Source organism: Echiichthys vipera (genome assembly GCF_963691815.1).
Source record: "Echiichthys vipera genome assembly, chromosome: 7".
NCBI lineage: Eukaryota > Metazoa > Chordata > Actinopteri > Perciformes > Trachinidae > Echiichthys > Echiichthys vipera.
The window spans coordinates 14,278,911-14,305,604 of NC_139832.1; the positions used below are offsets into that span (position 1 = coordinate 14,278,911).

The 26,694-nt window shown below is 41.0% G+C and overlaps 2 protein-coding genes across 3 annotated transcripts; one reads left to right on the top strand and one right to left on the bottom strand.

Moving 5' to 3' along the window:
- kcnc1b (potassium voltage-gated channel, Shaw-related subfamily, member 1b) lies at positions 1 to 12,789 on the bottom strand. Of its 2 annotated transcripts, none has more exons than XM_083916853.1 (4): positions 11,216 to 12,789; positions 6,539 to 7,454; positions 5,758 to 5,931; positions 1 to 2,133 (listed from the first exon to the last, which is right to left on the bottom strand). In XM_083916853.1, the coding sequence occupies exons 1-4, from the start codon at positions 11,780 to 11,782 to the stop codon at positions 2,024 to 2,026; spliced, it is 1,767 nt and encodes a 588-aa protein (XP_083772979.1). In that variant the 5' UTR covers positions 11,783 to 12,789; the 3' UTR covers positions 1 to 2,023. The 2 variants fall into 2 exon arrangements, with proteins under 2 accessions (XP_083772979.1, XP_083772980.1); XM_083916854.1 differs by lacking the exon at positions 1 to 2,133 and adding an exon at positions 4,085 to 4,702.
- A 937-nt stretch (positions 12,790 to 13,726) lies between these two features.
- Positions 13,727 to 24,391, top strand: LOC310949402 (CD81 antigen-like). Its single transcript, XM_083916855.1, has 8 exons — positions 13,727 to 13,884; positions 15,574 to 15,688; positions 21,269 to 21,366; positions 21,472 to 21,546; positions 21,652 to 21,765; positions 21,878 to 21,976; positions 23,415 to 23,498; positions 23,584 to 24,391. The coding sequence occupies exons 1-8, from the start codon at positions 13,819 to 13,821 to the stop codon at positions 23,647 to 23,649; spliced, it is 717 nt and encodes a 238-aa protein (XP_083772981.1). The 5' UTR covers positions 13,727 to 13,818; the 3' UTR covers positions 23,650 to 24,391.
- The last annotated feature ends 2,303 nt before the right edge of the window (positions 24,392 to 26,694 follow it).

Genomic DNA, 26,694 nt, shown 5'->3' on the forward strand with positions numbered 1-26,694 from the left:
ACTGTATTGGTCAAAAAGACACAAAATCCTGAAACAACAAACCAATCAAAAGATCACTGATCACCTTGTTGAGATAACTAACCACAAAATGCACGGTGTTAAAAACACACAGTCTCAAGTCTCACGGCACATTAGTTGCCTCTTAATTGTGTTACTGATTATGTTTAATAACAGCTGCTCTTTTTGGTCCGTGTCCAGCACACTGTCCCCCATTTGTTCTCAGCTCTGTTGGCAGATTCAGATCTTCAGTACCTGACTGCACACAGATCTCAGTAGGTTGTTGGCAGTGTGTTTGCAGTTGTTTGTTAAAAAGATGGTCCCTTTTCACTAACTTTTACACACAATAAACTCAATGGCTCCCCTTCATGTTTTTAATTAGGAATGCTCATTGCTTGCCTTTAGAAGCTGATCCGCCTGGGGGGTCCTAATTGTATCTTTGTGCTTTTTGAGTAGTGATCTGATGCTTGATTTCAATGGCTGGTGACTGATGACTAATATCAAATAAAATATACAATAATTCATCATGTTGGTTAAGTAAGATGAATTTGCATAACAGAGGCACTTGTCCAGTAGATATGTAATGTTTTGGCATTGGTTAATAATACCAATTTGCATGTTGAGAAAATAAAAAGAATCCATTTCTACAGGATTGTCAATTAAAATGTACTACAGAATAATTCTGAATGTCTGAGCTGTGATGTGAGTTGATGTGTTTCATATAGAATCTGTCTTTGTTCAGTAAAGTGAAGCTACATACAAAGACATGTCAACATTTAAAGTTGTACTCCATAAGAATTGGGATATGTTGTCTCTAGCGGCCTCTTTGGCAGTAAGATGTAACTGCAGGTGAGCCTGTTTGTTCAGAGCCTCCATCTTGTCAATTTTTCGGTCACTGTGTTGACTTTTTTTTGTTGTTGCTCTTTTGTAAACTTTATTGACACACATTAACCTTTGTACTTCCGGTCCGTTCCCATATGTTGAATCCATACCTTTTTATACAGTCTATGATCCACACACACATGTTACTATTACTCTTCTCACCTTACTACAAGCCTGACTCAGAAGTTGGAAGATCGCAATGTACGATTACAAGTGAATGCAGCATAACTGTAAGTGACAATCTCAGCCTGCAGACCAACCGCTGTCAGCAGCGTCACTAACATGACGGCTTATTTACAACTAGTGCGGGAATGTCTCCCCAGACACAGATATTGTAATACTCAGCAAAAAGGCAAGTAGAAGGGCTTTCATCAGTGGGTTATATGATCAATCACAACTGTTTTAAGTCACTCTTTGATAGATGGTAACTTAAAAGACAATTAAATAGAGGAAAATCTTATGGAGTACATCTTTAATAAATTTTATATATCTATTATTCCTTGCATTCTGAATAACCCTATATAACATTTGATTAACCAAACAATTATTTACCAATTCTTAACAGCATACTTTGGCATTTAATGCCTCATTAATACAAGGTAAGAGTGGTGATTTATTTATTTATTTTTTTAAATAAAGCATGACCTTTTTTTCTTTTTTTGTGGATGTTATATCTTTGATGCCTGAAAACATATCAAAGGTATGTGTAAAAGTGCACTGGTGCAAAACAGTGCAAAAGTCTACAAAGATGTGATGATGACAGTGCAAAGTTAATGATTTTTTTTTCCATCTGTTTAGTCTCACTGACATGATACGTGACACGTTTTTGGCTGGGTGATTTGAAAATCGGAGCAACATTTTTTTTTCTTTCGACAGAAGAAGCACACAGATATTTGATGATCACTCAGAAACATTGGTACACACAACTTCAGCACACAGAAAAAGCGTATTTACAGCACTGGCACACACCAAAAATAGGCACACAAATTACAACACAGTGACCAGTCACAGATACTGAGCTACATAAGGCTTGACAAAAAAAACTTCCTCAGTGCTACATCTATGCTGAGTTTGTGATGTACAGGTTGTCACTGTCACATCCATTTAAAAAGACTAAGTAATACACACAACAAATACAGCACTATCAGGTGGGTGATGGGCCGTTATGGGTCATACACATAGTTGTTGGGACACCATGGTTCATAACACAAACTGACTCTGTTGGTTGTCTGCTCCGGTGCTGTCGCTGGGTCTCTATAAACATATAAAAAAACAATAACAAAAATAAATTATTACACAAATTATGTAGAATGGTGGAAGTGATGGCGATGATGGATACCTCTGCGGGTGATGAGACATGACACTAGCTTGGAGAGTAAAGAAAATGTGCTCCGTTAGTTTCTCATGGTAAACGACAGGTTTACCATGTATTTCCCATGCTTAGCCAAGGCATCAGACAACGATGTACTGTCTGTGTGCAAAGGTTAGACTCTAAGTTGGTTAATAAACATGCCCGGTCATGCTGTGTTTTACAGGTTGATGTACAGTAGGTCGGTCATTGTCATGCGTTTGTATACTTTGCTTCATGCTCTCACAGTCACCTCATTTGTTAAGCTCTCTTTGACCCGGACACGGGTAAACAGAGGGTCAAACAGCAGTTCAAAGCACCAGTTGGAAAGGAAAGATGTATGTATGCATGTGCCGTTGAAGAAAACAGAGGCTAAACACTTGTTGTGTATAAAATTTATTTCATGCATGGACTTATATTTACATATTTTATTTGAATACTTTTCTGTTGCATAAATGGAAAATACATGCATTTACCTTTCCCCAAGTAGACACACATCCCATGCTGTGTCGCATTGTACTTTTTTTTTTTCACTTGAATTGCATGAGCATATTTTTCACCTGCATCGCTTCACATCAAATCTTCACAAGGTTTTTTTTTCTTAAATATTTAATTTCCATTAATTACCACAAGAGACATGACTCGAAACGTAGAACTGCTCATTTAGAATAAAGACAAAACTTAGATGAGTTGCTATACTTTGTATCATCTTCTAGAAATTAACATCTCTGATTGGTCAACATAAAATTTGCTAAAGTGCCCTGAAAACATTGTGCATAATTATCGGGACAGCATCAATATGTGTAACAGTATTGATGTTTAAATCAATAAGTCATACATGCTGCTGAAATCATCGCAACATTTCTGATAACTCGATATATTTCGGCTCTACAGAGTTCCCCTGTCCCCTTTAATAATTTGTGCTTTATCATACAAAAGAGTTCTTTAGATGTGGACTATAAAGTAAGTATTTTCAGCTGTTATTTTTTCTGCTTGGAGCTACGTATCAAATCCTCGTATGTGTTGGATGGTGTAATTATAACCAATTTACTGTGATTAAGGGTGCGAAAGTGGTGCAAAAGGTACAGGGTGCCCCTTATAAAATAAAGCTTTCGTTACACTGTTATGAGCATGGTATAAAGTGTATTTATGCTACACTGGGAGTATGTAATATATAAATTTATTACTCGCCTTTACTTTGCCTCACCAGCTATGAAGGCACCGTTGTTTTATAATTCATGCCTTAATTTAGGCATCACAGCAGTGATAGAAGTTGCTGCAGATTACGGATACTGTTTAAAAACTAATAACTACCAGTAAATATATTTGTATAAAAACTATTTATGCTCATAACAGCATTAGTTGGCTTTATGACAAATCACGCTATTTTAGTCGGAGGCCCCAGTCAAATGAATACAAGAAAATAAATATGAATTTGGGGAAAGGCAAAGAATGGCGGCTACATAAACATCTCTGCTATGACTGAGTCTCTGGTAAAGCTGTCTCAAAATGCATAAAAATGACAAAGCTTTTAGAAGCTTTTGAAATAAAGAACTTTTTTTTTTTTCCTTACAGGTACTGCGATACAGTTAGCTTCTTGTTGAACATAATTTCTCATGCAGTTCATGCAAATGATCAAAACAGTTTTAGTTCTGTTGACATTAAATGTATTCATCACTAGTATCATAGGAATTGTCATCATCGCCATATTGCATCAGACATCATGTTCAATTTTTTCTTTTTTTCAATGGCCACAGATAACATTGAGCCTCGTCTGGATTGCACTTTTAGAATGATAACGTCTCTACTTTGCAACGTACAAAGCACTTAAAAGGAGTTCCCTTAACAGCTGGCAATGGTACCTTGTGGATATATTTCAGAGCCATGTATTGTTAATGTTCATATAAGCAGGGCTTACATCTTATGAAAGTTTCTTTCACAAAATTGTAAAAAGCAGATGAGATAAAAGTTATTGGCAGAAGAATATGTGAGATCAAAAGCAACAGAGCAACAGGCAATGATGTAAACACAGGGAAAGAGTGGGGTTAGCCTGTGGTAGAAGTAGAACAGTGCTTTGTCTGCAACTGAGGTGACCCATGCAGAGTGGCATGTGCCAATGTTTTCTAGTCTAGGATATGGTGAAACACCCAAGGAGAACACTTGGGAAAGCTTGAGTCAGACACAGTTAAGATACAATTTTCCAGAAAAATAATGAAATCAAAAATGAAAAAAAGAAAAGGTGAAGGCAAGTGTAAAAGCAAAATTTGACAGGTAAGATAAGGAGGAGGAGTGTGGACTGGCCTTCCAATGGCATTGTGTCTGCTACTCAACCATGCTACATAATGGATGGGATGGGGGAATGTGAGTGCTGCATTAGACAAGGTGGGCTGCAGGGCAGGGCGGACACTGAGGACACTCCAGAGGCATCCCCGCTCATGCCAGACATGCTGTTAAGGCTCCAAGGCTTTTCATAACCTTCAGTTGAAAAACAGAGAACGTTCTGAGTACACTGCAGCACTGAATCCAAGACAAATGTTTTGGTTGTTCCTCACTGGTAATACTACACCTGTTGCTTTCTTGTTTTTGTCTCCAAAGAAACAGGTCAACACAGACTTGAGACAGATTCTTATTCTCCATGCATTGAGTGCATCAGGAGTACAACAGCATGCACCGGGTGGTACTGGAATGGTTAGGAGTATAACACTACAAAAGACTCGAAAAAAAGGTAGGCACCTCAGGCAGGGAATGTATTCTCAGCTACAGGTAGAATTTCATACTTCACACAGTTTACTGTTAATGCACTGGCTGTACTCACAGACTAACTTGACTTCCTTAAAGGAATGTTTTGTAGATTAATACTAAATAATACTAATCAAAACCCTGGTTTTAAAGTGTAAAAATTAGTAAACTAGAATGTGGCTGGTAATAACATTAATTTTATTATTTGACATTTGCCTTCCTCCATTTGTGTTGTGCTCCTTCACCATACTGATAGCACCCATCATCAAGACACTTCATGCACCGTTATGGTCAAGAGCAATGTACTCATAAGTCAGGATCCTGCATGGTATTTATCATTAAAACAAATATACATACATGGTACGCACATACTGTAGCACATAAATACTTTCTTCGGCATGTAAGACAACACATCCTAGATCGTATAAATCTTGAAAATAGCTTTCTTACTTGTAAATAAATAGGGGTATTACATTATGCATGGTATCAAAAAATATATTATGTAGGTGTGGACAAATATAATTGACATTTGTGCTGATTTGTGCTTGGCCTTAACAGATGTTAGTGTAACTTTGAATATATACAATTCCCAAAGGGATGATTAAGGAGAAGCAGCTGCTGTAAAAGTGTGTATTAAGAGGTTTGTTGTTGCGTTTGTGTGTGTGTGCGTGTGCCTGTGTAAACTGAGGTGTAACACTCAGCAAAGAGGGGGAAAAAGAGCGTGTCCTGTCTATAGTCTACAGGGTGTCAGTGTCTTACAGGGGCCTGTGATTGGCTGTTACTGTACGTACCCCTCCTCACTCTGCCCCCTGTGTGGTTGGGGCGTTCAGCAGTGGTGACCAGGAAACAGGGCCGCTCTCTCTCGCTGGGGCTGAAGATTTCCTCCGGAGATACGGCCTGGTCTATATGAGGGCAGTCCTCGTTGGCCAGCGCTGCGTTAGCCGCTTCACCGTTCAGCTTGGGATCTTATAAGAAAACAATGAAGAAAAGAAAAACAAACAAACAATTCTGGTTTCATGTACCAGCTTTTTTTTCAGAATTTAAATACCACGTTTTTAATATATCTTCAGTTTTCACGTACTTCTACGTGAATGCACACTGGGGTTAACTCTTACAATAATACTATATTTGCCACAAACTTATTTCAAAGGGCAGTTTATCTTTGCACTCACGCCGCCAGAGGAATTTAAGAGGAAAGTGACTCCTGCATCTACTTGCATGTTCTAAACATCACGAATACATGATTATTACAGAATTTGAGTTAGTCTTAAGAGAGCGGAGGAGTGAATAACTGCATTAAGAAGAACAAAATCAATATCTTGAGATTACTCACGGTCTGCCTCAATCTCTCTATTCTCCTATCCAGAGTAAAATTTGCTTTTCATCACATATTTTATCGATTGTTTTCAGTGGGAACCTCATTTGTTTAATCTCATGTCTGAGTCATTAGCTGATTGAAGTGTGGGAACGGACAAACAATGAAACCGCTGAGTAGTGATGTGGCTGCTTCAGGAGGACAGAGAAGTGATGAGACAACAGTATATCAGAGCATACATCATCTTTGTTTCTTACCTTCAAACTTTATCTCGAAAACGTCGTCATGGGGTATGGGGCTCGGTTGTTGTGAGCTCATGCTTGATTTACAGAAGTTTGGAGAGCCTGGTTGGGGTGCCCGAGGGATATGCCTGTTCTTTTTCTTTGGTAGTTTCTGTTTTGCCATGGCCAGAGAGTAATACATTCCAAAGTTGTTGACGATCACAGGAACGGGCATGGCGATGGTCAGCACACCAGCGAGGGCGCACAGGGCTCCGACAAGCATACCGGAGGTCGTCTGAGGGAACATGTCTCCATAGCCAAGGGTTGTCATGGTCACCACAGCCCACCAGAATCCGATCGGGATGTTCTTAAAGTGTGTGTGCTCACTGGCTCGAGGGTCGTTGGGGTTAGCTCCAATCCGTTCAGCGTAGTAGATCATAGTAGCAAAGATGAGGACACCGAGGGCAAGGAAGATGATGAGGAGCAGGAACTCGTTGGTGCTGGCCCTCAACGTGTGGCCTAGCACCCTCAGTCCCACAAAGTGACGGGTCAGCTTGAAGATACGAAGGATCCGCACAAAGCGGACAACTCTCAGGAAACCCAGAACATCCTTAGCTGCCTTGGAGGAGAGCCCGCTGAGGCCGACCTCCAGGTAGAAGGGCAGGATGGCCACAAAGTCGATGATGTTCAGAGCGTTCCGAATGAAGTCACATTTATTCGGACAGAAAGTTATTCGCATTAGAAATTCAAAAGTGAACCACACCACACAAACGCCTTCGATGTAGGTGAGGTAGAGCGCAGTCTCCGTCTCCTGGTAGGTGTGCACCACTGTGATGTTGTCCACCACCTCCACCTCAGTGCGGTTGATGATGGGGTTGAAGGCCTCGTGGGTCTCCAGACAGAAAGTGGTGATGGACACCAGAATAAAGAACAGCGAGGCCAGAGCCACCCACTGAGCAGGAAAAATACACAGGGTGCAGCAGAAGACATACAAAGGAGAGAGAGGAGGGAGAAGGTGGGGGGGGGGGGGGGGGGTGCAGAGAGGAGCACAGTAATTCATGCAATGTAATCAAGCTCAACGCCCAGGAGCCATTCTTAGCACGACACAAAGCAATTCAATCTATTATCAGAGACAGTGCCGTCTGCTTTGACAGTGACAGTGGCATTGACACACTCTCACTTCCCCCTTCCTCTCTCTCTGCTTTCTCTCTATGTGTCTTGATTCAGAAGTGTCACTGTAAAAGGGACAATCGATGCAAGCTCGCCATGCTCTTCCCTCTGCTGTATCTCAAGGTCGTTGTGGCATTTCCAAGGGTTTGCTACGTTAGAATTACTGAGAGGCATTAGCAGGATACGGGACGTTAACCCACATAACTAAAATTAGCTGGGGCTATTCCCTTCAGCACCTTCACTACAGTAGGTTTTCTCTACACAAGGTCATACTATCCAGATGATCACATCTTGGGAATTGAGAGGCTTGAGTTGATGACAGACGTGTATAAGAAACCTATATTTACCTTAATGGCAAATGTGTACTTTAGCCTTGTATCGATTACATGATCACATTTAGGCTCTGATTTGTCTGATGCATACTACATGGGTGTAACAGATACAGTATTCTCTCCTGGGTATTGATTGCAACCCCGCCCTCATGTCATCCTGCTCTGATTATACTGTACTTGTTTACAGTATGCATTTGCCATAGTTGGGATGGGAAAAAAACTGCTTTCTCTTTAATGGGAACTGGAGATCTATAGATCAGAGTTGTTGGACAAAGATTCAGACAGGAAGAGTGGATAGCTACTTAATCATCGTATGAATCACAAACATTGGATCAATAGCAGTTTGTTTATGCATGAAGATGCCTTTATAAGAGTCAGTGAGGCTCTGTAGTGCTGCTCAAACGAATTTGTCAAAGAGCTGGGAGGAGTAGCATCAGGGAGGAGGTTAGTAGAAGCGGGGCATGTCTGGGCATGAAGACGTCTTACATATATTACGCTGAGCAAAGAAAACACAGCGTTTGCAGTCAAGTCTATTCACGGTGTGTCACTAAGGCAGGCACGAGATGGAAAACAGGCCTTCATCGTAGCATCTCATCACTGGCAATTCATCGCATTGTGCTGAGGAAATCACTGCTGCTTATGAATGTCTGCTTCCCATCCGTCTTAGCGTGTGCGGTCTGGAGGGAGACTGTGTTAGCAGAGATAACAGCACTCTGACTTCTGTTCTGTCGGCAGAGCTGTCCTCTTTGTTCAGAGAGACGACTCACGCTGAGCAGAGGACACACTCCAGTTGTGATGATGGAGACACTTTAAAATGGCATGTGAAATGCTGTTAAATTCTCCTTCAATTTAGTTAAAAAAGTCCATCTTTTAAATGTTCAGTTAGAGTGGACAAAAGGAGCATTTACTTACTTAAAAATGTGCCTTTATCAAGCTAATAAGGTTAAGCTTTTGTTGGTACTGTGTGAGAGAGGCTGTGTGGCAGTTCTGAGGCATTAGTAGAGTGCAGGTGGTGTTGTATTGGATTGCATAATGTTGTTTTGTCCACCCCCTCCACTGTATGTACTGTACAAGATAACAAGTGCACCCTAGAATATAATACAATACAATTCAAACACACTTAAAACTACAACTTTAGATAATAAGAGATTGGAATCATTAGCAAAAGGCTGGACTACTAACTGAGCAGTGCAGGCAACTGCATCCCAGACCTTCAGGCCAAAAATGTATTGTCGGATGGGTTGTGCTTATTTCATTAATTTCAGATTTTGTTTTTTAGAGTGTCTTGTCTACCTGATACTAAATTCACATGGTGCATATTCCTAAATAGGTTTAACTAAATCACTCCCATGTTATTCACACAGCTCATTTCCTAGTGAGTTAATCCAACCCTGGAACACCACATTAGTGAAGTATGCACAGATATTTTAGATTTTAGGTTTATTGACATCGTCTAATAGATGTTTAGATCATCTTTTTTTTTGTTGCAAAATGGCCCAAAAATGAAAAGGAGGAAGACCTTGAACCACCCGAAGAAGAAGCACAGAACGCGAGTTTCAGGCTGAGGGGCTATCATGGCAGTAACTGGATCAATAGGCACAAGACCAGAGAGGATTGAGAGCGTTCATCGACAGCCTGTGTTCCTTAAGAAATACAGGGGCCTAAGTAAGTAGGTGCAATGTTAGTATCTTATAATATATATGGGTTTTTTATTGTTTTCTATGATTGGAAACTGAACTTCAAAACGACAAAACAAGTTGCTTAAATATGTCGACATGGTAATTGGAACGTTTTGATAGGCATTTTTCCATTTTGCATCATTCAATGAATCAAGAAAACAACAGTCAGGTAGCTCTGTGATGAAAATAATCTTAACTGACAGGTGCCCTTGTTATTTTGTCCAGCCTATGTACATCAGTTAGCAAGAGAATTGGAAAACAAACATCCCCGTCCCTGCCAGCAGCTCGCTTCAGAGTGTGATAAAGCCTCATTCTCACAGGCTACTTCCATGCCTCCTGACACACTGGCTCACTCAGCCCTCTGAACATCCCACCCTCCAAACTGTTAAGCAAACGCTGCATCTTATCAGACCGCCTCTTACAGTAAATTATGCGTCTTTGCGACAGTTAGGAACAGTGTGGCTTGGAGGGAGGGTGACAGGCGAACATTTGTTTGCTCCTTATTTGCTAATCCTCACTGTTGCTGGCAAACCACAGGTCTACAGTGATATGCTGTGACAAGAGTTTTTCCACTGATGTATCCACTGTGAATAGACTATGTAATTAACTCTGAGGCTCACTTCTAATTAATCTTCTTGCCAGTCTTTGTGGAAGTCTGTCAATCTTCGCTCTATGCTTTGTCTTCACTGCTAAATGTGGGAAACATCTGAGGAGGTTTCTGCTTTGGGAAATGCAGAAAGTGAAATTTGAAAGAAGTGTGCATGTGTGTCAGTTTGACTATTTTCACTAATGCTTGCTGTAAGAGTGAGAACATGTCAATACAGTTTACACTTGCTGGATTGAGCCTGGTGACTAATTACACCAATCAGTGCTACAGCTGTTAAACCAGCGGGCAGCACAGTGGCCTTTGTAGGGGGCAGAGGTGGAAAAAATCCCCCAAAAACCAGAAGGTGTAAAGTCATTTAATTGTCACCATCCAGAGGCATTATGCCCAGATGGAAAAGTGCCCATAACAATGACCAAAAAGTCACTTCGAACAGCAGCAACCTAATTTTTGTCTGGAGGCCTGCCACTAAAGTCCTGGTGGTGCCAAAGATCTCATTTCCTAATGTGAATCTGACCAATTTAACCAAAGAGCTGGTGAGAGCCACAATCACTCTTTTTTCTCTCCTGCAAATAGAGCAGAGTGATGATTTTGATGGTTCTTTGCTTGATCTTTTTTCCACCTCTCCTTCTGTACGCTCCCATCCCTGCTGTGGAGACCCCTGGGAGGGCAATCTCAAGGTCATCAAAAGCCTCTTTAAACCTCCCATAGCTATCAATCTTTGTGTCTGCACCAAGGGACAAAGGCAGACACATCCACCAATAAATGCCTGTTTATTCAGGTTTGACCATTTCATATCAGCAATGAAACAGTTTTGTGTGCTTTTAGTGTGGCCCTATTAACTCTAACTGTAATGAGGTTTCAGATCCTAAGTTCAATTAGAGGAACAAGACCCATGACAAACATCTTAAACTTAAAAGAAACTCACCCTTGCATATTTAGAGGAGTAAGGGTCCTCAAACAGAGCCCACACATGTCTCTGCCACCGGGTCCACAGGCTTCCCCTCCTGGCATCGTGCGTGTCTCCATGCGCCAGCCTCCTTGTCATTTCATCCACATCATCCTCGGCGTTATGCTCCATATCTGGCTCCGCGTCGTCGTTCACCAGGTCTAACAGGCCCCCCCCGCCGAAACTATCAAGGGCCTCCTCTGCCTCCCGGTGCTGGCGATAGGTCATCCAGCAGCATGGCTCCACGTCTGTCTCATCAATGCCCCAGAAGGCCAGCTCCTCCTCGTAGAGGGGCCCGCAAACATCAGCCGGGCAGTGCAGTTTACCTGTCCTGTAGTAATTAAGGATGTGTGCAAACACGCCAGGGTGGCGGTCGAAGAAAAATTCCTCGGTCTTGGCATCATAGTCAAAGTGGTTGGGTGCATCAGGTTCGGCCAACCAGGACAAGCGAGTGCCAGGTAAAGTGCGCAGGGTGCTGCGGTATGTCTGATGTCTGATCCCTCCCACGTTTATCACAATGCGATCCTTGTCGTCGCTCAGGCCCATTGCGTCCCTTAGGCATTTCTCCAATAAGTTCCCTTCATCGCAAAGGTAAGTCTAGGCGCCCCGTGTAACCATGCACACGCAGTGATTAAGACTGAGGGGAAACAAGGAAGCAGCGCACAAAACAACCTGTCGTTTCACCCCAACTATGAAAGAAATCGGAGCTGCTTGACACGCGCAGGCTACTTTCACTCTAAACCCTGTTTTCTAAAAGCACCTGTCGTGCAACTGGAGGTTCATGAACGCGTGCAGCTGCCAGACTCACTGGAGGGTATACAATCGAAATCCAAAAATGATTGAAGCCAATGGCATTACATTAAGGATGGACGTCACATCGCCTGTAAATCCAAGATGTCGAGATAAAAGGACAAACGCTGACACATCCCCCCACCTCCCCTCCCCGCCAGCAGAACAGACACAGCTCATGGGACTCCCCCAAGTTGCGGTAATTGATCAGATCAGTCCTGAGCAGGTTTATGACTTTCACAGCAAGGTGACTGCGGTGGTGCTGAGCGGACAGCGCCTGTCCGGTAGCACCCGATGGAGACTCGGCGCTGCTTTTCAGCGAGTCCCTCCTCTGTTGCTGCCTGCAGACTCACCTCCTTCACACTCAGCCCGCTCCCTCTTTGCGTTTAACGACACACCGCCACCGAACAGCAGCTCTTTGTCTCAGCACAGAGATGCTCCCCTGCTCAGAAACTTTCCCTTTCCTCCATGCATTGCTGAGAAGAAAGACACCCACAGCCTATTTGAAGAGAGGAGGATGCAGTTTGTTTTCTGTGCTGCGTGGTTAATCGGAGATGGAAGAGCGACAAACCTCCTCAAAAAACGCCCAAACTGCCTGTTATTCACACCGTGCCCAGCTCTCCAAGCAGATCAGATGGAGCATGCCCAGTGGACCCTGCGTTTGGTAAAAAAAACAAAAACAAGCGGCCAAGTTTTTCCAATTAAAGCTGTTCAAAGGGTCATTTTTCTCACTTAATGTCGTCGCAGGGGTGGTTACTGCGCGTCAGCGGTTGTGACAGTCAGGAGGGACTCGTCTTAACGCACAGCTGGTCGGAGAAGGTGTGACCCTGGAGACATGAACGCGCAGATCCGCCCATACCATCCAAAAAAAAAGAGCGAGTCTGATCATATACTTTCATATAGCTCCGTGCTTGACGGATGAAAGATCCAGACAGCTGTTGACAGTCTGCACACGTGTGTCGCTGCACCGACTGGAGATATTTCCAGACAAAGAGTTGAAAGAGAATTATTTTTGTTTTTGCGCAACTCTTGAGTGCCGCACTTGATCTGTAAGACACTTATAGCCTCCACCTGTGTTTAATGTGCCCGCAGAGGCAGCAGGGGGCGCCATCGCTCACTGCAAATTAGGTATTTGTTTCTCCCTTTTATTTTGTAGCCTGCTCGTTAATTAACGCGAGATCTTACAAGGTAGTGTCCACAGATTAGAAATATGGAATAGACCATAAAATTTAAGAGCGAGTGTTCACTTTTCTTAACTTTGGTTGATAGCTTATTTTGCAGATTTATCATATAATAAAACTTCACAGAAGAAAAGCCACACATGTAGACTGCAGGTTATGATGTTTTGCCACGATATTGTGATGCAGGTTTTTACTTCTAAAACAGGTTTTATTATTAAAACACAGTTTGGGGTTGTATGCTACTTCCTTTCTTTCTTTCTCCTTTTCCACAGGAAAAAACATGGGAGTTTCTGTCCTACATTTCATCCGACCATAACCCTTTTTTAAACTTGCAGAGGAACAAAGTGGGACTGTGTGATCACTTGTGTGGATGGGGAGCACGTTGTTCCCTCAGCCTTCTTCTTCTTCTCCTCCTGTCCTCTTCTCTTGGTGGGCAGTGCTCCGTCTCGGTTTTCACTCACTGATTATAAAGGAGGAGTTTGCAGCATAGAGGCGCTTATACCCCAACTGGCCTGAATAAAGTCTGGCAGAGACTGTGTGATCAGGGAAAGTACACTGACCTCTCATAGTGTTTGATTTGGCCAACGGGACGAGCTGATAAAAACTGGCAACATGGCTGTGGCAGGCTGCACGAAATGCATTAAATATATGTTATTTTTCTTTAATTTTATTTTCTGGGTGAGTTAAACATATTTTACTCTAAAGTTGCTTTTGTGTTTTCGCCTTTGATGTTTGAGTAACTTATGCTTTCTTCAAACTTTCTTAAGCGGCTGCATGTTAAGACATCTGTTCCGATTAGGGTTTAAAGGTAATACATGATAAATCCTGGTGTTTCCCGCCCTGCTGTATTAATTATGCTGCTCTGTCTTTGACAGAAGAGCAGCATCAGTAGAAGAGGCACAGCAAACTAAACCATGTTCAGGCAGGAGTAGAAATACTCTTCAACAGTTGTTTTCTGCTTGGCCAAGCACTAGTGCAAAGTGGCTGAGAGGAGCAGAGGATAACCCAGCATGCCTTTCACATTAACCAGCTTTAAATCAGTCGTTTCATTGAATTAACTCATGCTCTATGAATCAAATACTCCAGGGTGGAAGGTTTGATATCTGAAGTTGTTTCTGATGTAAAACTCACTTTCCCTCAGTATTGGATGATATATGTGTGTTAAATCTGGAACAGGTTTTACACATTAAAGGGGAGATTGAACGGCGCTAATGGAGTTAGTTAATGGGGGAGGGAAGAGCGGTTTCCCCACTGACATTTCCTTTGTTCCTACCTGGTCACCAGACGGTAGCATTTGCTGCCTTTGATCCTTTCAAAAATTCGGGAAACATCTCATCCGATGGCGCAGTTTTCATTTTTCATTAGTTTTACATTCACGCTCAAATTGAAGTCCGCCTTGTTATTCAGTTATACTTCTAAGTTTTTTCAGTAATATAGGTTCTTGCCACAGTAGTTTCTGATGCAGCTGTCAGTATACTAAACTTTATTACATCACATTAGACTTCCTGCACCTTCCTCCACTTTACATGTTCACTCATGGTCTTTGTAATAATAAGTCATCACTGATCACTGCTTGTTTGTGAATTTCCAGAACAGACGTCTTTTTTTAGACAAGTCACCACATCCTGGACACGCCACACTTGATGGAGTGTTTCCTCTGTTGGTTTTTCAGTTGTGCTTGTCATTGTGAAAACTCTGAGCCCTCTCTTCCTCGTTTTGCCATTTTTCATGTCGAGGATTGAGTTTCCTGTTCCTTGGAGAACAATAGAGTGCAGTCATGGCACTAAAAGTGCAGATATCTTAATATAAACACTGACATAAAGAAAAAGAGCATCCACATATGAACAATACATTTCACCCATCCTTCAGTAGTTGGGCTCCATCGGCTTTAACATAATAATACTTCTATCAGGATATTTCTGCTTTATTTGATAGAGAATAGAGGAGAGATCAAGGGAGATAAAGTTGAACAACAAAGTTCTTGAGTTGACTTTAAACAATGTAGTGAGGACATGGTCTGTGCCGTAGGTCACTGAGGTGTCAGGATGTCCTTTTGTCACTTCCCTGAAAGGACAGCGGACAGTTCACAGCCTCATAGCGGACACACACACACACACACACACACACACACACACACACACACACACACACACACACACACTTTTTTGATTTTAGGAGAGTTGGGCTTTGTGCACTCTCTTTTGATGGGTCTTTTATAAAAAGTCTTTAAAATTGATAACTACAGGTTTGTTTTAATATTCATGTTAACATCTCTCTCTTGAAATTGCTCTGATCCTCCCCAAGGTTTCACCAAAGTAAAGGAACATGACAGAAAATGATTGAAACCTTTTTTCTTTTTTGTTGCAGTTGGCCGGAGGTGTGATCTTAGGAGTCGCCCTGTGGCTCCGCCATGACAGTCAAACCAGTAACCTTCTCATACTCCAGTTCGAAGGCCACCAGGCACCGGGCACCTTCTATATCAGTGAGTATACACCATCAAGAAGTAGAGCTTTACAATACATTTTTTTTAAAGTGGACTTAAATATGTTTTTTTCAACGCTTTCAGCATTACACCACTGGATTCATTTTTAAGTTGGGAAAACTGTCAACAGTTGATGCTGTCCACTGAGCGTTGTGGCCTCATTTTTGGCACACACGGTGGACAAAATAACAAATGCATCTTACAATACTAGAGACCATTTTTCTTCCATCTCCATTCCTCGTATCACACCCATTTTCATACTCTGCCTTCATTTTGATCTCAACTACAAACCTGTAAAGTTTTCTTATGGTACCTTGCAAGGTTGTGGCAGACTTACAAAATACAAACACCTGGCAAAATACTCAAAAAAGCCTCTGTGTTAGTTCTCGCTACAGTAGGTGTCTCCAGTACCACATTTTACACACACACACACACACACACACACACACACACACACACACACACACACACACACACACACACAGACACAGAGTTGCTGTCATGGCTGGTAATTGTACATTCAGCTACTACAATAAAACAAACTATAGGTGTAAGAAAATACCATGAATGTCATCACCTCTGAACAGAGATTTATTATAGACTTATGAATAAGTATCTATTTCAGGGCTACTATATTGTGTTCTTGTTAATTTAGTCTCCTCCTGTAAGTTGCTTGGTCATCATCTTGCGGTCCACATATTTCCTCACAAGCATACCATAATACCTCCTCCAGTTATTCTTCCCCTCATACTCCTCGATGTTTCTCTTGTTGTACCTTGTTCTCCACATGACAGGAAACTCACTGTTAACAGAGTGATGAAAGTGAACTAATTCAGAGAAATACCTGTCTTTGACGCTCAGCTGGAACCATGTGAGTCCAGAAATAGTAGAAGCGATGTGACCTCAAAGAAAAGACTAGGAAACAGGACCTGCGTATATCCGCAATATGACTTAAGAGCTGCACAGTCGGTGTTTACACCTCAGTGTTTTTACTGAAACCGATGACCACACGCTGTAGGTGATGTTCTCTAAGACGGATAAACATATATATGTTTATGCCTCCAGGTTCTTTCAGGAGAGAGGCCAGATGCTTCAGACAGATGTTGAGACATTTGTGGCGTCGGAATGGTCCGTGAGCACGGTGCACAAATAAAGCCATCGCGTGCCTTCTGCTGCTGGCATTTTAAAGTATTTCATCCTTAGGAATTTTCAGGATTTTTTATTTATTAATGCAGTGCAGCATGCTCTCTGTCTGTCTTTGTAAAGGTGTGGCACAAGATCAGGAATATGTGCCTCTGGTTTTGCTCACTGATTGAACTAAAGTCATAAATCATGTCTCCTCCGCTACCCTCACCAACCCACAGATTGGCCCCGAAACCTACAATACATGATATGATTTAAACATTTCAAAGGTCTGTCGTCTCGGCTTGTTGTGGTGGTGAACTCTAGAGAGCCCATTCATTTACATTTGGGCTGCTGCTGCACTCCCATACTTACTCCTCAGTAAGTATACAGAGCCTGTGCTTTTTATAGAGGAAAGGCACACTCGTGATTTTGAAGGCAGGGCGGCAAGAGAGGCCCACCCAAGGGAGATCAAGGGGCTGTGTCTTTTTTTTTCACCCTCCCTTGAACATACGCCCTTGCATAATTCAAATAACCTTGTACATCTGCACATTAGCCTTCAAATTAGAGTTTGGACTGGATGTTTTTAGCATGTTGGCACACCAAAGTGGTATTTATGTAAGTCTGAAAATACACATTCTCCTGCCTCTTAACCAGCGCCTGAAGTCATAATTGATGGCAGTTGTCTGTAGTCTGGTTCTGTTAGTGCTCCAGCCTCTGATGCTGTAGGAGATACAGTAAGTGTGACAGATTTTGTTACACAAGATGTTTCAGTTTGTTGTACCCTGTATGTATAATGCAGAGCCTTGACCTAAATGGCTTTTCTGCATCATTCGTAACTGGAAGTGTGTGTAAGCAGGCTGTGGAAGGAGGAGGAAGGATTTGATATAAAACTGTGTATTTGATTGTACACAAAGACAAACCATTCCTCTGAAGCCTCTCAGCTACTGAAACCTGCTCTGTTGATACTTTAACTGCGTTGCCTAAACAGCAAATGTCAAACATCTTCCACATGAAAATATCAATAAATAATGGTAATAAAACTGTTTATCAAAGTCAAAACCAAAGACGTACAGTTTGTTCAGTATCTCCGATTCTCTCTGGAAGTTAAACTGCTTTGACTTTCTGCCCGTCAACTAACACTTCAACTGATTCCTACTCTTTGAAATGACACTTTAACTGACATACAGTATAAATGAGTAGTTCAGTGTTTTGGGGAAATGTGCTTATTCGCTTTCTTAATGAGAGTTAAATCGATATCGCTCTAATGTGTGTGTGGTAAATATAAAGCTACAGCTTAGCAGGGGAAACAGCTCGCCTGGCTCCATCCAAAGGTAACAAAATTCACCTATCAGCACCTCTAAATAATACATAACGTCTTATTGGTTTAATCTCTACAACTAAAAACAAATTGAAAAATGGCAAGTTGTGAGTTCTTGAGGTAGGCGGATTTTGTTGCAGCACCTTTGACAACACCAAGGTCCAGTCTCAATGCTAAGCTAATTGGCTCATGAGAATGGTATCGACCTCCTCTTCTTACTCGTAAAATTTCCAAAAGTGTCGATCTATTCCATAAAACAGCTGATAAGTGACACTTCAAGTATTTACAGCACGCTATTTAGTTATCTCTGAATTGTGAATATCTTTGAAGCTACTGTACTTTGGGCTGAGAACATAGTGTGTAACTTTAACTTAGTATATCCACTGCAGGAGGTCAACTGCTACAAGACACGATGCAAGTCCGCCCTTTTAACTCTTTCTGTTGACAAGATGACAGGAGGAAATGTTTACATGGGTTCATTTTAAAGATGAATCCTCATCTCATCATTTATCCATTGACTCACAGTATGATTGGGTTCGTCTCAGTTTATTGGTGTCATGCTCCGACAGTGTGAACATGACATACTGGATGAGAAGACTCCAAGTGGGGCTTTTAGCTGGTCTTCACTTCCCTTTTTTTCTCCCTCTGGAGATTACACTGCGAGACAAGAAATAAATGAACTACCCTGGCGGTATAACACTGCCTGTCTCCCTCGAAGTCTCAATAGCCTTCAAACCTCAAAGGGTGTTGTCATAGTAATGGTAGGCGGTGGAAATAATGCCTGCTTTGCCGCATTGCTGGGTTACTGGCCCTGGTAGCCGTTTCTCAGTACAACAAAAACCTGAAAGAGAAAGAGAGCAGAAGGGGGGGGGGGGGGTCGTTGAGTTGAGACACTCGGAGAAAGAGAGTTGGTAAATGTGAGTATGAGGAATGGGGATTGTGCGTGATATGTAAGGTACAGCAAGAGGTGTTCAAGGCCTTCAGATGCAGTGTGTGTTTTGTTTGTGCGTGAGTTATTATAATAAAAAAAAACCAGAGTGCTCCCTGACCGCCTACCTGAAAGCGGTAGTGTATGCACATAATTTTACTTACGTAAGATTCACTACTTCATGTACAATCAGGTAGTTTATTTTAGGGTTTACAACCCTAAGTTGGGAATGAAAGTGCCTTAATACAAATTTATATTCATAGTTTGGCCTTTCCAAATTTTTTTTTGTTGTCTGTGAAATATTGGATCCTTTGACCCTTTTGAGTCTCGATTATTTCAATGAAATCATAAAAGTAAAAGAGGGGAAATCTCCACTTTATGGGACTGCAAACATCCTCCGATACCTCTGATGATGAGAGGCCCCATCTAGTGTTTTTATAACTATCCAGTAAAGTATATATAGCTCAAAATATACTTGAGTAAATGTATTTAGCCGTCTTTTTTGTTTAAGATAATTAACATCATCTTAAACAAACTGCAGCTTCTCTGAAACTTTGTCGTCTTCAGGCAGTTTTCTTTATGCAGGTTATTGTTTTTATAAATTCCAGTTGGAGCAAAGATCTATCTTTACCTGAGAAACAGCAGCTGACAAAGAACTCACCTTAAGGCCTGTTTAAAGTTAAAGTTACTTTATTGTCTCCATCTGAAGAAAATTAACTTGGAGAAAGGGAAATTGCTGCATCGAGATGAGACATAACACTAAAACACATTAAATAAGAGCACGTCAGGCTGAGATAACACAACCAGTCGGTTAATCACAAGCCATTCACTATGTTAAACATCTGAACACATACACACTTAAGTTCATAAAATTACACACAAAACTTTACATGTTTACAAGAAAACACAACATCTGTGGGAAAAGCAACAGCCTGCAGTAATCTGAGTGTCCCCCTCTCCCTGTTGCCTATTGATCAGTTTAACTGACAGACAGATAAAATAATGATCACGCTTACACAACAGGAAACTGCACCTCCTCCTTTCACACTCAGAGTTCAACACATGAGAAGAGGCAGATAAAATAGCATACAGCTCAAAACTGTCTAACTAGACCTAGGTAATAATTCTTTTCTTTCAACTGAATCGTATCGTGATGAAATCATATATCGAGATGTGATGCACGATTAAATCATGGAAACTGGTAATAAAAAGCACAAACCAACTCAAGTTTTTTAGAAAATCTGACGTGAAATACTTTGAGTTTATATTTTGCACTTAAGTTCTTAACAAAATGAGAATATACTCTGTATTTTTTGTAATGTGTTATGTATTGAATTCACATAGGAGTGCACAAAAGAGACTTGACCAGGCGTTTTTTTTAATATAGGCTATTTATCTACTGAATTTCTAGAAAATATGCTATATCATGATATTGTTATGGAGATATTAAATGATAAATTGGTTGAAGTTTTGGCCACTTCGCCCAGACCTACTTCTTCTATGTGGCCAGCAGAGCAGCTCCATGTTTTGTTTCAGCCGGTAATGAAACTCTCCCTACAGCCAGTAGAATAGACGTTTCTCTTCACCTTCACTCTGTGTCCTGGACATTTAAACATATATGCCAGAGCTCTGCAGTAACTGGAGCTTTATTGCTATTCATTGACTTTTTCCTGCTGCATGACGACCTGCACCGGAGCCTGTTGCAACCTTGTGTTTGCCATTAAACGTCTTATTTTTGTCATCACTTTGGATAATGGCCACAAATTGATTTTTTAAAGCTTAGTAATACATTGCTCATGCTCTCAGTATACATTTTTTTAGACTCTATATCAGTTTAATGTGTGTGTCTGTTCCCCTGTTTCCTGAGGAAGGATAATGCTCGGGGTCAGGAGTCAGTGCAGAGGGGGTTATGCGGGGGGGTCGGGGGCTCCTGGAAGGCATTTCCTGCCCTGCCAGCTGAACAGAGTCAGCCCTGCTTCTCTCTCTCAGGATCTGGGGGCTGTTTATCTCCAGGATGTCAATAATGTCATGTCATCCTACAGGGAAGGCAGGAGAAACATGCAGGAAGTCCATTAGCAAACAATATGCGGATCAATGAGTCAACACACTGCGCTGACACTGCTGCCCTCTAGTGGTGCTGAGGACACATCGCCGCCATGACGAACTACATTTCTTTAAAGTCTGATTCCTGTCTTCTCTGTGTTTGCAGGTGTGTACATACTGATAGCTGTCGGGGCCGTGATGATGCTCGTGGGTTTCCTCGGTTGTTACGGCGCCATTCAAGAATCCCAGTGCCTGTTGGGGACAGTGAGTATCTCTCTTTGTGTTACTTCCAGCAGGAACTCTTTTTCTGTGTGAATGTAGTCAATTACGATACTTTATAGATACTGATTTTTTTTTTCCTTTCTCCAGTTCTTCTTCTTTTTGGTGATCCTTTTTGCCTGTGAAGTGGCTGCAGCGATGTGGGGTTTCATGAACAGGGACACAGTAAGCAACACAAACACAAGCCCGCCACTGAATGTTGGATGCTTGCATTGATATTACGCCGCTGCTCCAGTGAACCTGCTCTGCCTTTGTGCCTCTGAAACACAGATCTCCAAAGAACTGATCAACTTCTACGACTCGGCGTACATCAAAGCTGTGGACGTCTCGGGGTCTCCCAGTAAAGACTCTGCCATCAAGGTGCTGGACGTTTTCCACACTACGGTACGTCATGATGCAGAACCACTTCACAGTTGTTTATGTGTGTGTGTAACTGATATAAATCGATTTTGATCATCTTTGAAATCTATATTGACCTCTTGTTTCTGGGTGTCAGCTCGACTGCTGTGGTAAAGGAGATGACACCCCTCTCTTCAAACAAGTCACCGGCACCTTGTGTCCCAGAAAGTCTCCAGAAGATTTTCTGAAATCTCAGGTAAACACAGAATCTTACTAAAATCCACAATCAATGCAATACCCTTAAAATATATGTTGATGGCTGAATGGACAGGAAATAGACTATTTATTAGCATCTTTAGAAAGAGGGACAATATAAATTTCAGGTTTTATGAAATTACATGTTGAACTTTGCAGACTTGATTGATTGATCATAACAACGAACCAACTAATAAACAAATACAGCTGAATGTGAAGCTGGGGTAAGAAAGAAAAGGGGAGCAGATGTAAGAAGGGAAATTGTACGCCGATAACTGCTTTCATTAATAGACTTTATTGATTTCAACTTTAGTTACAGTTGAATTAATTTTAACCAGTATTAATGCGGCCAATATTACAATATACACCTATGAAACAATATGAATTAGTTTATACTGTAATAGATAACACTTTAACATCTCAGGGTGTATTGGGACATTGCAGACAATGTTTTAAATCAAATAAGCCAAAAACAGACATTGCTCACTGATTTAGTTTTTCCATTTCTCAATTAATTTCCCAAAAACTTTACTACACAATAAAAATCTAGGGTTTGAATAACCATGTAGTACTGGAGTCACTTTCCCCAGTACCATGGGGTGTTTCGACCCAGCGTTACTGTTGTGTTTTTATGTAACTGTTGGGTTATTAACTCCAAAATATCAATATTTTGTCCCAGTGTCAGACACAACAAGTGAAAACTTTGCCTCAAGATTGTCACAAACGGATTGTTAGTTGTCCAAAACGATGTGCATTTCCCAAAGGATACACTTATTATTAACAATCACAGATGTGCACCATTAGAAGAGAACCGTTCATAACCATACCATATTTAATATGGGTATTGAATCCTACAGTAATATATATATATAAATAAAAAATAACGCAAACACTGGATCAAAACAATACACTGGCTTGGATGGTTTTCTACCTATAGGTACTCCACTGCTTTTTATTAAATAAAATAATTATTTACCTCCTTAGCTGCACTGTCACTTTTCCTCTAGTATGTTATACATGTCTTATTCAATTTGAGCTCGTTTTGATTGATTTTGGCCCTTTATTGACTGTTTTACTGGTATTTAAATGCTCTTTAATGTTTTGTGTAAAGCTCTTTGAAATGCCTTGTTGTTGAAATGTGCTATATACGGTGGATAAACTTGCCTGGCGTGGTCACTCTGTATGTAAAGTGTCTTGAGATAACAATTCGATAAGGAATTGTATCCCTTTCAACTCCTCCTAATAGATCCCAAATTACATAATGAATTATTCAGAGTTGTGTGGTCAGTAGCAGCTGATATTCAGCCCCTTGTTTTGACAGCAGACGCAGCTCTCCGTCACACGTGATCCAGTAAAGACTGTGAACAGTGCGAGGTGTAAAAAACGTTTCATTCATCACAGCGGCGTGCCTAACGTCTTTTGTTTCTGCCTCCTCCCAGAGCTGTCACGATAAACTGATCGAGCTGTTCTCGGAGAAGCTCTACCTGATTGGTCTGGCTGCCTTGGTGGTTGCTGTCATCATGGTGAGTTAAAGTTTTAATATTTCACACAGATGTTGTATCGGCTGTGATAAAAGCGTATTGAATTAAGTCGCTCTGTCCCATTAAGATCTTCGAGATGATCTTCACCATGGTGCTCTGTTGTGGGATCCGTAACAGCCCTGGAGTATACTAGGAGTCCAGCCAACAAGCAACATCAGCCTCTAATGGGATTATTTTTTTTATTATGTGTCTCTATGCATCAGCTCCTTTTCCTTATGATTATAACACAACAAGATCTTTATATTCTAGACTAGAAAATACTTGTTTTTAATATCCCTAATCCATCAACGCTCATTTTTCATACACAATAAGTTAGCGTCTCTCAGTCAGACGCTCTTTATTTATCACACAACACTTCATATGAATCTTTTATACATACGGTATGTTGTAAAATATTTCTGTGAGGTCATGATGTTTTTATGCATGTATAAATTGTATATATACTTGTCATGTGTTAATAACACTAAGGAGAGCGCGTGTATTGCCTGATGTTTGTGATGCAGTGTTACAGTGTTATAATATAATTTAAGCAGCAGCGGTCTGTGGTAATGTACCGTTTCTTCTTCGTGCTGTCTTTCCTTTATTAACTTGTGAAACGCCCCGTCCTTATATAACAGTTTACTCTACCTGTTTTAATAATGCTAATAAATGATGTTGTCTGTCTTTTCTTTTCTTGTTTGTGGAGCATACAACCCAACATTTTCTTTAGCTTTTGTCTCCTAAATATGAAGACGTTTCTTTTTCTTCGTCTACACATTTTGATCAGTTCAGTCAGGGAGGGATTTTTTTTTGTACTTCTCAAATTATTCCATTTGAAGAATTTCTGGAGGCCCGAGGAGGTAAAACTACAGTGTTTTGTAAAAAAAAAAAAAAAAAAGGAGAGCAAAAGAGCAATGAATAAAGAAAAGTGAGTGAAAAGAATAAAGGTATTTTGAGTTTCCAGATGAGTGACGTCTGAGTTTTTTCTCCTTATTCCCTGCAATGATCCGACTCCGTGTAGCCGCTGCACGACACAGATGGTGAAAATACAAAATTAATGAATTTAATCAAGCATGGATCCAAATAATCCATCATAATGATCCAATGTTTTTAAATGTACGACTGAGCTCAGTGTTTGACTGCACTCTATTTTACCGTAACATACACTGTAATCTGTACAACCATCTTCCCCCTGACATTGATTCAAACCTTTACACGAGCGTGCAGTATTTTCTGTGCGTCGCCACAGGGGGGCAGCGTGATATCAACGCCCCTCTTGCTCAATCAGCACTTCCCCTGCAGCACTCCTTTGAACACATTAAAAACTCAACTGACTTGTATTTCTGGCACTGCGGACTGCAGCCGGCACACCCAGCTCACACGGTGTTTGTTCTGCCAACATGTTTACTCATCAGACGCAGCTCTTATGTATTAATATCAGGTGTTTGAAATTCATTCAGGAAGAACTCAAACGTGTGTACTTTTATTTGTAGAATTAAACTTTTATCATAATGACACACAGATACAGATATAAAAGGATACCTCTCCTTTTCTCTGTTTCTTCAACATTAGAATAATGCAAATCAACAGCAGCACAAACTGCAGACAAAATGACCATAAAGTTATGCAACAGCTCTCAAAACTGCATAGAAGAAGAAGAATTACTTTATTTATCCCGCAACGGGGAAATTGAATTTTTTCACTCTTATTATTAATCATGTTACACACACAGGCCCGAAATACACACATGCACAAACAGGACCTATACATGCAATTAAGGAGAGATGTTAGAGCGAGGGGGCTGCCAGTGACCGGCGCCCCGAGCAGTTGGGGGTTCGGTGCCTTGCTCAACAGCACCTCAGCAGTGCCCAGGAGATGAACTGGCACCTCTCCAGCCACCAGTCCACACTCCAAACAGGGTCCTACGGTTCCCAGCCAAGTCACCTGTCACAGTGTTATAACCCTCATGAAGACAGGAATATTGCAACATTGTTGTAAAGGTGCACCTCATAAACTGGCAACTTGGTGTGCATTTGAGTCAGGATTTTCAGTTGCAAGCATGATTTTGATGTACTGTATCTACGAAAGATTTCATTTTAATAACACACACACACATCTTAGTCTGCCTCTATTTCATTAACGGTGTTAATTACAATGAGTTTGGCTGTTTAGATCATTTTAAAAAACACATTTGAGTGTTTTGTACTCAACATCATGGCACCTTTCCTGTTTCAGCTTGAGTGTGCCCCCATTCACAAATCCCAGTCCATATGTTTCCCCTGGCTGATGTGAAAGGACTTGTCTGCGTAGATGCTATTTATGCTTCACTGCTTGTGGCTGAATGAGAATTAATCCCGCAGCTTGATCCAAATCTGCTGGAGAACCTTTCCAGAAGAGCGGCGACCGTCGCAGCAGCGGATACATGAACTCAGCTTTGTCACCAGAAAAGTTCGGTTCAGCGTTAAAGTTCAGCAAACAAATAAATCCAGACGTCAAATCAAGATTCTGTTCCCTCACACCTTCATCTGCACCTCCATCACCACAACTCTTTACAGCCTGTTTCCTTCGCTTTTCCTCTTTCTTTCTTTCTTTCTTTCTTTCTTTCTGTCTTTCTTTCTTTCTTTTTTATTAGTCTTTTTCCTTTCTTTCTTAATTTATTTTCCTCTCTCTTTCTTTTTCCTCTTTGTTTCTTTTTTATCTTTGTTTCTTTTTGCTTTTTCTTTCTTTCTGTTTCCTCTCTTCCTTTCTTTTTCTCCTCTCTTTCTTTCTTTCTTCCTTTCTTTTTCCTATTTCTTTCTTTCCCCTGTTTCTTTCTTTCTTTCCCCTCTTTCTTTCTTTATTTTTCCTCAATGTTCTTTCTTTCTTTTTCCTCTTTCTTTCTTTCTTTCTTTCTTTCTACTCTTTCTTTCTTTTTCCTCTTTCGTTCTGTCTTTCTAACATTGTCGTTGCCAGAATAATCCGATTCATGGAGTGATAAAAAGAGATATCCAAAATAAATAAATAAAGACCTTTGACTCTAATCTGTCGACAAAATGAAACAAGAATTCTGAACCTGGTTTTATCCAGTGTTCACATTTCTCCTCTGGAAATTGGGGCAAATTAGTGCATATTTGAAGAGATAATGCCTAATTTGCTTATTTAAACATAGTATTTCAGAAAACATGTAATACAAGTTTCATGGTGACGCTTATTAACTAAA

Excerpts from the sequence above, each read along its gene's own strand:
- kcnc1b (XM_083916854.1), bottom strand. The coding sequence starts at position 11,782 with ATGGGCCTGAGCGACGACAAGGATCGCATTGTGATAAACGTGGGAGGG. Across the intron at positions 7,455-11,215 it reads ACTCCTCTAAATATGCAAGG|TGGGTGGCTCTGGCCTCGCT; the intron begins GTGAGTTTCTTT and ends TTTCCTGCTCAG. Across the intron at positions 4,703-5,757 it reads AGGGGGCAGAGTGAGGAGGG|GTTATGAAAAGCCTTGGAGC; the intron begins GTACGTACAGTA and ends TTTCAACTGAAG.
- LOC310949402 (XM_083916855.1), top strand. The coding sequence starts at position 13,819 with ATGGCTGTGGCAGGCTGCACGAAATGCATTAAATATATGTTATTTTTC. Across the intron at positions 13,885-15,573 it reads TCTTTAATTTTATTTTCTGG|TTGGCCGGAGGTGTGATCTT; the intron begins GTGAGTTAAACA and ends TTTTTGTTGCAG. Across the intron at positions 21,766-21,877 it reads TGGACGTTTTCCACACTACG|CTCGACTGCTGTGGTAAAGG; the intron begins GTACGTCATGAT and ends TCTGGGTGTCAG.